The sequence below is a fragment of the Tiliqua scincoides genome, chromosome 3, assembly GCF_035046505.1.
Source record: "Tiliqua scincoides isolate rTilSci1 chromosome 3, rTilSci1.hap2, whole genome shotgun sequence".
Lineage (NCBI taxonomy): Eukaryota > Metazoa > Chordata > Lepidosauria > Squamata > Scincidae > Tiliqua > Tiliqua scincoides.
Window position 1 is genome coordinate 172180682 of NC_089823.1, and position 16436 is coordinate 172197117.

The 16436-nt window shown below is 40.9% G+C and overlaps 1 protein-coding gene across 3 annotated transcripts in view; it reads left to right on the forward strand.

Moving 5' to 3' along the window:
- CTBP2 (C-terminal binding protein 2) overlaps nucleotides 1-16436 on the forward strand; it is a 248667-nt gene that overhangs the window by 138382 nt on the left and 93849 nt on the right. For all 3 annotated transcript variants that reach the window (XM_066618906.1, XM_066618910.1, XM_066618909.1), the window contains exon 2: nucleotides 12401-12561. In XM_066618906.1, the coding sequence (XP_066475003.1) occupies nucleotides 12504-12561 (58 nt within the window). In that variant the 5' untranslated portion in view covers nucleotides 12401-12503. The remainder of the gene's footprint in view (nucleotides 1-12400; nucleotides 12562-16436) is intronic.

Sequence of the window (16436 nt, forward strand, 5' to 3'; positions counted from 1 at the left end):
AAAATTTTTAATGCAATATAAGGATCTGCTACTATTCTCACTTACTTTTCTTTTCCAGAATGATGAATAACCTTGGCTTTCATCCTGGCTCTTATAAATAAAATACATTCTGATCTTAGTCCAAGAGGCTATGGAAAGTATAAAGGATCACAATCCTTTGGATGTTTTAAAGCAGACACCATCCGGTTACAAGATGCTTTAAGCTGCATTGCGGTCCTGCACTTTTAATTGAAAAACAGATGTTCCAACTTAAGTACAGTTTTACAGTATCTATGATTGGCTTGTATATTTGACAATTTGCTTAAAATTGCTGTGATCTTATGTGAAAGACTCCTTCCAAGGTTCTGCTGCCCTCCTTGTGTGGAGTTCAGCTAAGAGAACAATTTTTCATTTTCAATCGCCTGAAAAAGCATGGTTATTACTGAAAGACACTACTGATGTTTAACCTCTCAAGTGTCTGGTTCCTCCACCAGAGCACAGGAACAGACTTGCTACATGCTTCTCCCCCTGTAGCTTTTACCTTTGATTATAACAACATAGCTTCCCCACTCATTTCAGCTGCAGCTTCTGTCGATCTCTTTGTTATTTTGTGACCCTCTAATGTGAAAAGTGAAAACAGTGCCTGTGATTGACAGGGCTTGAAAGTGAAGTTCTCTGCAGTCTAGTTACAGCCGGGAACCATTAAATGATTGGTGTGGCTACGCTTTCTTTTTTCTTTGTTTTTTTTTAAATAACCAGGACCTAGGTCTTGTGTGTGTCTAGCCTGCCTGTGCCTAAGCTGTACAACATGACCAAGGATTAAATGGTGTTGCTTAAGTGTGATGGGAAAGTCCTCTGATGAGAAACTTCCTCCTGCCACTTTGCATCTCTGACTGCCTGGCAGTGTGTGAGAGAGAGAGCAGAGAGGTTTTCCCCTGGAGGCAACTCCAGTCAGCCATGATGAGTGCTGGCACATGGCTAAATATAGCCTTGTGGGCCATATGTCGAGCCACACTGAGTTTCAAGATAGTTGGTAGTATATGCTTTGTTCCGTAGCTCAGAATCCTTGTGTAAGTCTTTCTCCAGCCTGCAGTAACTTGGCCTTATCACCTACAACCAGTGATGTCACCAGCCTTCACCATTATATGATCATGTGAAGTTGCTTTGTACTGAGTCTTACAATTAGCCCATTCAGCACAGGATGGTCTGACCAGCAGTGGCTCTCCAGGGTTTCAGTCTGGAGTCTTTTCAGACAGGAGTCTTCAGCCTTACCTGGAGATGCCAGGGATTGAGCCTATAACAACTGCATATAAGCGAGTACCACTGTCAAGCTATAACTATAGAGGTGTGTGTGTGTTAAAAAAATACAAAATACTCTGTTGTTTAAAATAGCCAATTAAAAACACAAAGTACTGTATTTTCTTAATCTTAATTTTAAGAAATTAAAATAGATTACTTTTCCAGTTAGAAATAATACTGTGGCTGCATCTGTTGACACTATATCATCTATATCAGGGGTGTCAAACATAGGGCCCAGGGGCCGGATGCAGCCCGCGGAAGCATTTTATATGGCCCTCAGGCTTTCAGCTACTGAGTAGTGCTGAGGTGCGACTGCTGAAAGGGCAACCCACATGAAAATTGGGCTCTCCCATATCTTGAAATATGATCAAGATTCGTATAGTTTCTCTTTTGTTATTTGCAGCTAATGAGTTCCTAAGTGAGAGAACTCATTTTTGGTTATGACCTGTTTAATGACACCACTTCTTGCCTAATGACATCACGTCCGGCCCTCAGCATGCATCATGAATGCCATGTGGCCCTCCGTATGAAATGAGTTTGACACCCCTGGCCTATATCATCTACCTAGTACACTTGTAAAGTGTTTAAAATTAATAAAAATGAGAACATGGAATAAAAACATATAACACGGCATTCTCCCTTTCAAATTGTGAAATCCGCAGGGGAAAAAAAAAACCATTTTCAAATACTCCTAACTATATCCTTTCCCTATAAACATTCAATTGATTCAGTATTTAAATTTGTGCAACTTCTCTACTGTATTTTGAACTGAGCTTCAGATTCCCTGAAAATCTCTTTCCTGACTTCAAGTGTTTAACAAGATTCTGAACGTGCATGGTGAGCGTTCAGGCAGGCTACGCACCTGAAGCTGCTTTTTTGTGGTCAGATGTGCAGAACTTCTTTAACATTAGCCTGGTTAAAACTCTCACTGGTTGCTGTGAATCATGAGCAGACCACCATATCAGACCACCTGACCATGCTTTATTTGGTTGAGTATCTTTTCTTTTTGGCCCAGTCATTTATTTTGAGCCCAATCTTAACGGCCCCTGAGGCACCTGAACTTATGTTTTGGTGACGCAGCATGCTTTATGGCTGTAGTAAAAATCAACATGCTATACAGTTCTGCCTGGCTGCCGCCAAAAGCAGCCAGCGGCTGGGCAGCACACCAGAAACTGGAAAAAAAGCTCATACACCGGTAAGTCAGCTGGGGGTTGAGTAGAATGGGGAAGGGAGAAGAATGGGGTGGCAGCAGATTGAGTTTGGGAAGGGGGTGCTATTAGTGGGATTGACTGGGGTCCGTTTGGACTTGCACCAGCAAAGTAGCACAGGTCTGAGTAGACTCACTCAGGCCACTCATTCAGGAGGCTTACCGCTGGGCATGTTCACTTACCCAAAAGAGACCTCTGGGACTTGAAACTCCCCTGTGAGATGCAGTGCCCTTCTGGTGGCATGGCTGCATCAGCAGTGGGGGAGGGGGAAGTAGGAATGGACTGCCTGCCCAATCAGTTATTTGATCAAAAATTTAGCAATTTTGTTTTTTTTTACAATTTTATTCTTCTGTGTTTATGACCCCCAGCCAGGTCTAAAACCTACTTTTTTTACCAGGTATACTAGCTTTGCAGATGCGAGATTGAATTTCAGGTTGCTCTCTGTGATGGGGCTATAAGGTTGGTACAGGTTGGGTACAGTATCAGCAGAACAATAAGATAATGCAAATGCGACCATTCAAAATGCCTGTGCTGATTTTATAAGCTGGGAGAGAACATAGGGGTAGCAGACAAGTTTTGTTTTGTTTTTGTTTTTTCAAAACACTCTCCAAGATTTACTCATAAATACCAAGCTGATTCTGAATTGAGTTGATAGGAGTTTGTCCGTTGCTATCTACAGCTATTGATTAGTGACTCCTGAAGTGCCTTACATGTTGTCTTTATTTACAAACATCTCAATAAAAAACCACTTTAACCCAAATCTGTAGAATTTTTGCCTCACAAATTCACTGACATGTATTTTGGCCTGCCCAGAATTCCCCGTTTTCGCAGACTGGGCAGGCAACCAAAACAGGAAGTTCATCAAGGCACTTAAATCAAGGTACACGACCTGATTTTAAACAGTTCCAGTTTGGAGAGGTAACTTTGTTATGTCTACAAAAAAGTCTCAGTTCTCCCTTCTGAGCCAAACATTTCCCATCACATAACTGTCTCAGTCTGACCACCCAGCTTGAATGTTTGACCATCAATTTTCACTAATTGTTGGGAAGAACATGCAAGTGGTGTTTGTGTGTAACCAGCTTCACAGGAACAAAGGGTGTGGTTTTTCCTAACCCTGTGTAGTGAATACACTCTGTAGCATGTTGTTACTCAGTACCCTTCTCCTGAGGAAACCCTGCCTCTCCCCCCCCCCCAAATGACTGTGTGTATACTGAGACTGACCTAGGAGTTGGCCTGTCACATATAGCCTTTACCCCTCAAATGTATTTTGAGGTCCTATGACTGTCTGATTTTCCCAGAGAACAGTAACATTGACTGTCACCTTCTTGGATCTCTGAGGGTTAAAGTCACACCCATTCTTTGGTTCAGTCCAACTCAGAAGCAGGAAATTTGAACATCTATTCATTTCAAGCTAGCCTACAAAAGCTTGGAGGGCAGGCATTATAGAGTTGAAGGAACTTGAAGATCACTTGGTTAAACTCTGTGGTCTTTACTGATGTAGGATCTTCCATAACTAGAATAATCTTACATAGTTTTGTTTTCATGAGAACAGCATAGAACAGTGCTTCCCAAACTCTTTAGCACTGGGACCAACTTTAAAAATGTTAATCTATCACAACCCACCTAATAAAAAAGATCTAGAAAGCAATATTTTTATTATTTATTATTTAATTAATAATATTTGGGGTCCTGTGCTCCCGAGGCTGCTATAGACCTTACATAGTATGTGTGTGTGTGTGGGGGGGGGGGGCATTTGTTAGACTCCTCCTAGAAATGGAGTTCTGTTCCCCCAAACCTTTATAGTCATTCCAGGAAATATCAGAAAGCTGAAATGGGGAGCAAGATGTGAAGTTAGGACTTCCAGGGAAGACACAAGGTGACACTGAGTTCACTTTTCACGACTCACCAAAAATTGACTCATGACCCACTGGTGGGTCCCAACCCACAGTTTGGAAGCATTGGCATAGAAAGAAATGAAGTTTTGCCACTTTAGCCATTCTGGAGCATGTTACCAAGCAATGCCTCTCTGAAGATCTCGTACTTTACCTTTGCTCCTGCTTCTAGCAACATTGCCTTCATGTTGCTTGCTTGCTAAGAATATGCGCATATGGCACCCAAGGAGAAATTGTGCAGGTGAGGTAGGGCAGGATTCAGTGAGATGTAACCAGGCACCAGCACCCCTTTAACAGAACGCTCTGGATAAGGGAACCTTAGTTCTGCCTTGTGAATCATTTTTTCTGAGGATTATTCAGTAAGGTGTATAGAATACTTCTTCATGAACATGAGACGTGAATGTCTCTAGTTTCTTGTTTTTCTCTTCAGGAACTCTATTTGTATAGCAATAACTGTATACCCCATGCAGGTCCTTGTCATGGTAAACCCATGCTGGGAAGGATAACAAGATATGAAATGAGATCATTATCACGACTGAGCTAAAAAAAAACAAATGCCTGGCATTTGTTGAATACAACCAAAGATGAACTGTTTATTTTGTTGTTGTTGTTGTTGTATGCTTAGCCTTCTGATCTGAAACCATCCTTAATAGTCAGGCTGCCATGAAATTCACCAATTTTAGTATTTTTTTTAAATTTTGTGTACATTTTGGGCTGACAGCTTTTATACGAGTAGTTCAGGCAGCAACTGAATTCTGTCCTTTCAAAGAGTATTTGCAAGCAAAACACATTACTGAGGAACATGCATTTTACTGTTGATGGATCAGGCTCCTTTTTGTGACTGGATCTGACTACAGTCCTTGTTTTTCATTTTTTGTCATGGACTGTTGTTTGCATTAAAATGCAGTATTAAGAACGAATTGAAATATTTTTGCAGTGAGTCCTTTTACCACTGTTTACACTGTCATGGTTAAATAATTTCTTTCAAATAAATAAATAAATACAAGTCTAAGGTAGTGTCCGAGCACTTTCAGGGAAATTTACATTTTGAAAGACGCCGCTGGAGACTAGCAAGGACATGCAATTACTATATGTAAATCATTTCAGTTGTTTCCTAATCTTGCTGAAGACCCAAGAATTACAGGGTTTCTTTTTTTTCCCCCCTGTGTGTGTATCTCTCTCTTCCCACTCAGGTTTCATTATATGCTGAAACTGTGCATTTATGTATGTGTTAATTGCGCTCTGTTCTTCTAGTTACGTTTTGCTTATTTACTGGTATTTTAGCGTTGTGCTTTATTTTCAGATTGGGTTTTAATGTAGAAATTGCTTAGAGCAAATGGTAGTTGTGTATAACCTGCTCAACTAATAGCAATCTTTTAAAAGAGAATCTGCTTTTTCATTTGTGTGTGTGTTTCCCTTGCATGTCCATGCCTCCAAAATCCTGCTTGGGTGCCTTGTTCCATTTTTAGTAGGCTTTTAAAATAGACTCTCATTACCGCATGGTATCATCGTGGACACCTGTCAAACATAAATAGAATGGCCCCAATCATGGAAATTACATTAATCTGTGAAGTATGCCTGTGGTGCGTATTATGATGAATAATAGGTACATTTTTTACAGAGTTTTTTTAACATGCAGTGATGTAGTCAATGGTTTAATAGGCATTGCGTTTGCAGTTTGTACTGCAGAGCTGGGTTTAGCCAACATTGACTGGTTGAGAAAAGATTTGGAACCATAAAGTATTTGTGGGGGTGGGTGGGGGTGCGCTGCATGCAGTGTATCTTTCTATATGTCCCTTGAAAAACCACATTTCAAGTGTGTGTAGTGCAAACATTCTCCTCTGTAAAGAAGATGTTTCCACACAACTTGCTTTGGAACATCAGTGTCATAATGTGCTTTTATACATCAGCCTATGAGTAAATATGGAGCTATTGGTCTTGACTGCTTTCATATACCCTTAACAGCTCTTGCCCTTTGATAAATGCAGAAAAATGGGCAGCTCCTGTATATGCATCCATTTCCATTTGTGCATTGGAACTTCTCTGAGTGTATGCACATGGATTGTTGTATCAGTGTGGTGGTGGTGTTTGTGTGTGTCATGGGTGAAAAAGGGAATGAAGGAATGAAAAAGGGGGTGCTCTCATGAAATAGAGCCACCAAAATATTAGACACGGGAATGAAAACAAGAAAAATTATAAAATAATTTTTTTTCAGTGGTGCACAATTCTGCTTGCCATATTCTCTCTATGGCAAGTATTCTGGCAGCCTCTCATGAGTATGAGTGGTCCCAGAAATCCTCCCAAACCTGAGCTAGAGAGTGGGGAATGTAGTGTATCTTTCATTGTGCAATACTTCAGAGACACTCAGCACAATTGGGGGTGATTTCTGCCCCTTCCTCTTCTCCAACCCCAAAGGTGGGAGGGAGCTTGGGCTTTGTGATAGCACTGTTTCTGATTTGCTCCAAGCTTTTCAGAAGCAGAGGGCCAAAACAATGAGCTTCTGCTGCTCTCACCAATTCTGAGCTGGAGAGAAGGTGGGAGCTTACCAACTTTGGTCTCAAGGTGCTTGGAATGCCTTGGGAGCACTCACCAAAGCAAGCCCCAGTTTCCCTCTCCAGATTCAATCTTGGAGCTGGAGAAGGGAGCAGGGGACAGTCTGCTCTGACTTTGAACTTCATTTCAGATGTATAGGGTGAGGTTTAGACAATAGGATGAGATGCGCAGGGTCTTGGGCAACTTTGTTTTGGAAAAGGTCCAAAAGTATAAAAGTTGGATAGGATTGGGCCCTAAGACTACACCAACCTTTACTGTGGTTGGTGCTCACTGCATCCTTTGACAACTAGGGTTGCGAAATGTGTTGCAAATCCTGGTTAAAATAGGAGCCCTGGTTAGCATTAATGAAAGTTAAGATGAATCATAACCAAAGTTTATAATGTTTTTGTTCTAATTTTAGTTATAATTTTTCTCCCTCATTTCTATTATCATTTGTTACTGGTAATATAATGAAACGTATTGTTAAGCTACTGATATGAATGATCATTAAGGTCATGCAAACATTCTTAGTTATGGTTAAGGACCAGTAGTGGACCTCCCATTATACTTGATAAGGCAAATGCCCCGGGTATGAGCCTTTAGGACCTTGCGGAAGCCTTTCTGAGGCTCCTGACGGGGTGGGAAGCACAGTTTAAAGCCATGGGGAAGCCTCAGGAAGCTTTCCAATGCACTCTACGGTTGCATGAGGCTCCGTGAGCTTCAGCTGTGGGGGGGGGGGCAGATTCACCCACGGGGGGGCAACATCCCATGGGGGAGAGCCATCACAGACCTTTACCCTGGGGTGCAGAGCTGGGGAGGTCCACCACTGTTAAGAGCAAGAATTTGCTCCAGAGAAGGAAGGAGCTACTTGAAGCCTGCAATTTCCCCAGCTCACTCTCAGCTAGATGCATTGTGTCTATTACTACCTGTTACAAACTTCATGTGAGATGAAGAGCCTTTTTGGTTCAAAGGCTAGTAGCTAACCAGGTACCAAAAGCTTCCACCCTAGTGATATTCAAAGTGATATCATCAATCCTGCACAGAGTTAGTATCACTGCTCTATGATTTTTTTGGTCTGGTGTTTATCAAACCAAGACATCTATCAGTAGCACCCAGATCTGCAGCAAGGGACTCATTACTTGGGTTCATTTTTGCAACTGATCTTTAACTTTATGTGAAGTGTGTGAACATGCACTGCATACAAATTTTTGTTTTCCTTGTTCAAAGTCGTACACTTTTGAAGTGGCATGTTTGAAAGCTCCGTTACCTCCACCCCTAATAAATTCCAACTTCTTAAGGTTCTGGATTTCTTTTTTTAGTGCAGCGTTTTCCAATTCACACACGTTCAAGATTTGTTACATTTGCTAATTACTGTGGTAAGGTAGTAAGGTTTCTTTTTCTTTGTAATTCTTGTGCTACTGATGATCTAAGAGTTCCTGCTGTCGCTGTGTGCATTTGGTTTAAAACCAAACACTTTACATGCAGAGATTTTCATCCATGGAAATAATAAAGCCATTCTGGATTAAAATTCTCAAGCATTTGTGTTAAATTGCGCATTTAAGGGTGGTGTTTGTTAATGAAAGACACTTAAGGTTTTGGTATGTTTGACTGTATAAAAATGTTACGTCAAAAAGGGAACCTACTAACCACAGAATTTGCAACTTGCCTGTTCATCTGGGACAAATAGCAGTAGTCCGTCTGTCTGTCCATCCCCCGTAGGGCACCTAGGTGGTAAAATGTCCCTGCTGAAGAGATGGAGCAGGCTCCATTGCTCTGCAGTTTTCCATGCATGCAGACACTTTTTCCACTTCCATTCAGTCTCTCCTTCAACCTCACACTAAGCAGTTCACAGTGAGCTTCTAGACATAAGCTCACTGTACGTACAGTGTACATACAGCTCAAGATGTGCGTCACTGTCATGTAGACGTAAATCGCTGGGTCTGGTTTGCATGGAGGGGAGGATTAGAATCCAGATGCTTTATAGCTGCTGCAGAAACCTTTAAGAACTAAAGAAGGAAACAGTGTGATAGACCTTGCTGTGGACTTTGATTCCCTTCTCCATACTTTACATTTTCCAGAAATGTGAATCATGGCACAACTAGCTTTGCTGCTTCCTACAAGCCAAAGATATTCTGTACACTGTATGTTTCTATGTGGACATAACATCCTATGGCCTTATCCCAGCTCTCCCACCTGGCTTTTAGTTTCTGCATATGTGATTTAGGCCAGCTTCCTCCCAAACAAGTCCAAACATACTCCTGCCTGCTCTTATTCTTTTGCCTCTTTTTGCTGGAAAAGAAAGAGTATTGTAATTAAGCAGAGCAATGTTGACAGTATTTCACTTGCCTTTATCTACTGTAATCCTTGTTTTATATATGTAAGTTCGTTACTCTGTGCACCCTGGCCAGTTGCTAATACAGTAAGCTCTTGATCGAAGGAAGTTTCAGTGCCTAGAATACAGGGGTTTCGGTACTTCTGAAATGTGGGATTAATTATTAATAGAAGTGGGAACATGCTCTTAGAATCTTCACATTTTGAGGGGAAAAAATCAATTAATTATTACTATAAATCTCTGTGATTACACTGAAGTCGTATTGCTGGGAAATTGGCCATTAACTACCAGGAAATCGCCTATCTCCTATCAGTCAAAATTCAGCAGCTCCAGTGAGCCCCTGTTCTTTTTATAAATTAACTATCAACGTGATGCATAATTGATAACCATCTATAATAATAACAATAATCTCCGTGAAATTGTGATCCTGGTAGGCAGTAGATTTGTTACAGGCTTACCCCCCCCCTCCTCCAGTAGTATCTTATTGCATTTGTTAACTATTAATAGCCAGTAGTTTCTGGAAGATCAAATCTGTGCTTTCTTCTGGGGTGCCAAGTTGGGGAGAGAAAGCTCGGATCATGAGTTGTTAAGAAGCACCGTCCAGAGGTCCTGCCCTACCTGGCATTTGTATGAGCTTCTTGGGTTGCTGTATAAAAGTGGGTAAGCAATATTGTTCTGAGGAAGCAAAGACACAGTTGCCCCAATCTAGTTTAAAGACCCAATCCTAAGGGACTGTTTACAACAGCAGAGCTTGTGTTTTTCCATTGTAAATGGCATGCCGCTGCTGGGCATGTCAGAGCCACTGCCACACTGTTCTCACCCACTACTGACCAGCTTGCACCAGAGCAGGAAAGGTGGAGTGGGCTGTGAATGGCTTGCTCTACTCACCTGCCTGACTTCTTCTTGCCTGTCATCTTTTTGTCCACCACCCTCCCTCCCCGCCATCCATGGAGATATTCATGTGTACGCACAGGGCTGGCAAAATTCAAGCAGTGCAGCAGCATGGGCACCACTGCTAATTGTATACTCATATGGTATGCTACTAGAGTAAGGGCTCCTCTTTTTACATGTGTTTAATATTATAGTCATCTTTGCTATATTTGCTATATTTGGTTTTAAGCATTCTGAAACTATCTTTTTTCTCCGAGTACTTTTATGCAGAGTTCAAAGCTTTTACTAAAGAATCAACTTCACTACTTGTGAATGGAACTCTTCCTGTTGATCATAGAAGAGGGCTGCCAGGCTTTTAACAGTGGATGTTAAAAGATACTGCAGTACAAGGGGCAAAGTAATTTCAGTGTCATAGGATGGAACCAGCAGGATATATTTCAAATTGTTCAAGAGTTTTATTTTAAAGTGATCTATGAAATCCTGCTGGAAAGGAGTTCAGTACTTAATCACTTTATATACATATCCTTACCCTACTTTCACTGATGTTGACATTAGGTAGACTGATAGGAAAAAATCACTGCCCCCCAAAATATTTATTAGGCATTAATCAACAGAACCTCAATGTTAGTATCTATCTGGACACCCAGTTAAGTGAGCAATTACAGGGCGACCCTTGTTATCCATGGAGGTGCTGTTCCCAGAATTCGCATGGATACCAAAATCAGCAGATGTTGGAATTTGTGGATTTGGGCACCCCAAAGCCTCTGAATCTGACTGGAGCACAACTCTAGTCAGGTCCAGAGGCTTTTCTGAGGGCTGAAACTCCAGAATTGTGGTTCTTGGAACTCTGAAAGCCTTAGAAGGACTTTTGAGGGTCGCAGTCTCTCTGGCCCTCAGAAGGGCCTCTGCACCTGACCAGAGCACAGCTCTGGTTGGGTTTGGAGAACTACAGGTGATCCATCCCACAGGTTTGGAACCTGCAGATATTCAAAGCTGCAGGTACAGAACCCATGGGTACAGAGGGCCACCTATACTGTTTCAAGCATGTCAAGGACACTACATTATATTGTAGTTCACATTTCCCTTGTAACCTACTTGTCATCCATAAAGTGATGTGTTCTCACTGAGTCTCAGGTAGAATAATTTTACTTAGTGAAATGGTAATGTGTTTGGTATATACCTTGAAATCCGATGATGCAGGGTATTTTTCCCTCTTTTTTTAAAAAAAAACTTTTTCCAAGTTCATCTAACCATGGCATGATGTTTTTCACAACTCAGAAAGCAAAGTAAAACAAAAAAAGAACACCAAAGGCCAAGAGTGTGTTATGTTTGCATATGATAGCACTGTGGTCAGGTCTGGTTTTTTGCCAAGGTGAAGAATTTCAAAGAATGAGCATCTCAGTTATCTTATGTGTAAACAGAGTGTTCAGTATTTACATAGAATGCTGCAGAGGTTTTGTTGATGTCCAGGAAGTATACATGCTAATAACCGATTGTTCAGAAAATATACACTTAAATATAAGGGTAGATTGGTCAAATGTAGCGTCTGAAGATAAATGGCCATCTTGTTCCTCTTGTCTCAATACCATTTTTAACAATTGCTTCTACTGCTTTTTTCCTCTTGGTGTTCCACATGAGATCGCGACAAGGCTTCTACTACAGAAATAGGCACTGATGAATTGTCTTCACTAAATGATGGTTAAGTTAGCCAGATAGCATCTGACACCTACAGAGAAGGAGTCTGAATGTACAGACAAGGTGTGAATTATGTCTGTCGTGGATTACAAATCATCTTCATAGTTGTCATGCCTAGGATTCCCAAACTGTTGTGCGCTTATATCTATTGAATATAACTCTTCAGTAGAAATCTTAAATTTGCCAAACAGTATATGAAGCCTGTAGGTTTGGGGTAAGTTGTTTAAATTGGTCAGTTCTCCATAAATATATCTAAAATTTCCATTCTTAATTATTACTTAAAGACTGTTTTAGGACTTCTGTTGGCGTAATCTGATCACTTACGTGACATCCAACCCTTGGATATGGAAGATACAATTTGTAACTCCCCTGCAATCCTATCCACACTTACCTGGAATAAGCCCCATTGATTATAAAGGGACTTACTTCTGAGTAGATGTGCATAGGATTGAATTCTTGGACTCTTAGGGACCAAAAGCACTGAAGCTGTTTCACTCTAATATTGCAATTAGCATCTGTATATAGACTGTTTTATAAAGGGCCAACGATGTACAACTCTCTTCTTCTTTCAGGGTTCAAAGTGACGTTATGCACTCGGACTACTGTGACTTTCCATAAGTACCTGGGGAATTGCTTTGGCCTTTGATTCCAAAAGATATAAACTACAGTAACACAATGGCACTTGTAGACAAACACAAAGTCAAAAGGCAGCGATTGGACAGAATTTGTGAAGGTAAGCCTTGATGCAACCTATATATCCTATGAGATATTCCTAGGAATGCTTTTTAAAAACATTTTTTAGAAAACTTCCCAGTTTTTCATTTGTGTGTCTTTTTGATAGAAAGCAAATTTAGCACTAATGATCTCCTTGAAATACAACACAAAGCAGGAAACTTCACTTTGGCTATATATTTCTGTCTCCTAGTTGCATGTAATTAACATTTTTTTGATTGGATTTGTATTCCGCCTTTCTCCCCAAAGGGCACCCAAGGCGGCTTTTTTATAATGGAAGGCAAGTAGAGATCAGGAAAAACTTGCATTTATTTTGTAATGTTCATATTCTGGAACTAACCAACATACCTAGCAAATGTGAAAGAAAATATGGTCAGCTTTTGAAAAAACCTGGAACTAACATGATTTTTTAAAAAAGTTTTTAAACTTTTTATTGCATAAACAAAACAAAAAAAGAGCATTACGTAGATACATGCATATGAGTTACATTCAAAAAAAATAAAAAGGGGAAAAATATATATTTACATATACACTACCAAAGCATCTGCATATCAACATAACACATCATGTGGCTTATGTTATTATGTCAAGGAGTCGCCTCCACATATCCTCAAATATATCCATACGCAATTGATGCCGATATGCCATTCGTTCAAATACTGATAAATGCAAAATATCGTCCATCCATTGGGCTTATGTAGGCGGGCATCCTTCCTTCCAGAGAGGTAATATAAGTCTTTTTGCTACCGTGAGGGCACAGAGTGTCCATTTCAATTCTCCAGTTGTAAGTCACCAAATAACGGGTAAATAATTGAGAATTACATATATACAGTGGTGCCTCGCAAGACGAATGCCTCGCGCAACAAAAAACTCGCAAGACGAAAGCGTTTTTGCGATTTTTTGGTGACTCGCAAGACGAATTTTTCTATGGCCGTGCTTCGCAAGATGAATTTTTTTGCATTTTTTTTGGTTTGTTTTAAATCGCACAACCGTTAATACCCAGGTCATGTTTAAAAAGTTGAAGTTTTGTGCTTGAAATTTTTGGAATCCTCTGTACAGTATGTATGCCTTTAAAGAGCACTTAATAAACACTTTGTAAACCAAATTTGACTTTGTTCTGACTGTTTTTGCCCATAGGAATGCATTAATTAAATTTCAATGTATTCCTATGGGAAACCGTGCTTCGCAAGACGAAATTTTCGCAATACAAAACGACTCGTGGAATGAATTAATTTCGTCTTGCAAGGCACCACTGTATCTGTAAAAATTAAAGGTTACTGTAGCACAATCTTTATAATATTATTTCATCCCAAAAGCCTACGATAACAGGACATTACCACAGCATGTGTATAAGTGTTGCATTCAACCACATGTATTGATTTGAAAAATATACTAGATCTAGGCGTTACAGCCCTATTTGGATGATGTGCTGACGTTTGGCATTCACCAAAAGGATGATGATAGATTGCTGTTAGCAGTTGCAAAAGGAAGGGATGGTTAGGCCAGTTGATAGCAGAGACACGTGATAATCTTGAAGGGTCAAACTGGGGCGGAGTGAGAAGAGACTCGAGATGCAGCATCAGTGTGTGGCTGCATGGAATCCCACCCTTTGCTTACCTGCGTGGGGTGCACTGTACTTGCTCCCTTTGTTGGGGTGGTGAGGTAGAGGTTCCAGTTGGGTGTACGTGTATGGAAACCTCCTAGGGCAGAATACCTGCAAAAAGAATTCTGAGAAGGCTAGAGTTAACAAAATAATTTGTATCACATGTTGTGAGGAATGTGATGTTTGGATGAAGTGCTCCCTTTGTGCACTGTGTCCTTTCACCATGATTCCCATCGCCATGAGAGACCAGAGAGGTATAGCCCTATGCCACACGCCTGAAAATCTGGTATGTAGTCTCCCTGGCAGAGGCTTTAGTATTGGGGTTGGTGTGCAGTGATTGACTGCCAAATGAAGTCTGTATCCTGTGCTTCGTCATGGGGACAGGGCAGGAGGTGGCAGAAGGTGCAGTTCTCTGGGAAGGAAGGGCTGGCATTCCTACTGCTGGGATGCCCCTCCTGATGTTTTTTCTTTCCACTTCCTTACGGGTTTACTCCATCCTATACCAGCTTTGTTGTTGGCTTAGAGTTTTTCTGAAGTCAGAGGCATATCTGTTTCCTGAAGGGGGGTTAGGATATGGTGTATATCAACTCCTCCTCATCCCTCCTACATTCCTCCCATGTCATGCCCTGATCTGCTCCCTGTTTTAGCCTCTCCGCCAGCAGAGTTGCTCTGGTGCCCAGGTGATGTCTGAGCTATGTTAGAAAAGTGTTTTTCCGACATTGTGCTGGCATGTGTGATGTGTCCCTCAGCAGATGGGCTTCTGAATTGATGGGGGCTATCATCGCACCAGCATATATGGAGATAACACTAGTATGTCTTGAGGATAGGATTGAACATTTAGTTTCTTTATTCGTTGCTCCTTAGGATCACTTAACACATTGCATTTGTGTTACTGTTTTTACTCCCGGAATATGCCTGTATCTGAATTTGGGTGTCAAATTGGAGCTTTTGGATCTCAGCTTCCATGAAGGTGTGTTCACACATTAAACAGGTTGTGGGGCTGTTGCCAAAAACAACAACAACAACCTGCCCCAAAACAACAATCTCCTTTTCAAGTCTCCCCACTGCTACACATCCCTCATAATATCAATTTCAGGTTTGCCTCATGTGTTGATGTGAGTTTCTTTACCTCTGCCCACTTTTGAGATTTGAGCTGTAGTTCCATAGTAGAGCACCTTCTTAGAATACTGGAAGTCCCAGGTTTGATCCCTGGCATCCCCAGGAAGTGTTGGGGGGGGGGGGAGAAACACCTTGGAGAGATCCAGTGAGTCAGTGTAGACAATACTGAGCTGAATGGACCAAAGTTCTGACTCAGAATAAGGTAACTTCTTCTGTCAATGATGCAGAGCTAGGATGGGGGAAAGCAGAATATAATATCAGACAAGGATTTTGTGATGACATTCCTTGCTCAACTGCTTTAACAGTGTGGAGAGACCACCAACTGAGTTGAGTATTCCTGCATGCATAGTTCTGCAGGCAATTAAAATGTGAAAGAATAGAAAACCATAAAAACCCTACAATGCAAAAGCTGCAGTAAGTCCCATTGAATTGTTTAGAACTTACTTCTGTGTGAACATGCATAGGATTATGCTGTTGGATACTAGGTAGGAAGATTTGGGGGTGGGGAAGGGAACATGTAGTCCTCAAAGTATGAACACTCATTAATTTGATATTCTTTGGATTTTTCCTTAGTGTGTGTCTGGATACGTATGAAGCAGAGACATGCTGTAACTTAGATCAAAGGGATTTGGTTCATTTTCATAAGAAGGCCACAATCCACAAAGCACCACTCCTAAGTAGTTCTTATTTAATGAGTTTGTGCAGAATAATTGTTGTAAAACAAAACCACTATCAGCAGTTAATCTATCTCGGCTGCTGGTCTAGACAGTATATGTTACTTTTATTTACTTACAAGACAAATAGAAGCGCTGCCAGGACCAACAATGTCAGACTTTCTAATATGGTCACCGATACTACTTTGTGATGAAGTTGGTGGTCATCTTATAAAAGTTTTACAGGAATTAGCAAAAAGGAAACCGTGTCATTCAATCAGATAACATAAATCATTTCTGGAAGGAATTGGCTCCAGTGAAAGATGGTTTCAGACTTGATGAATTCTAAGGAAAATGAACCAAGGTGTGAATAGTTAAAATAGTTCATTCGTGTGAATGAGAGACTACTGGGCTATTCTGTACCTTTAGATGTTATTTCTTCTGCTGTATATTGTATAATAAAGATTGAGAACTGTATGGTGCAAAAACCGGACTGCTGTT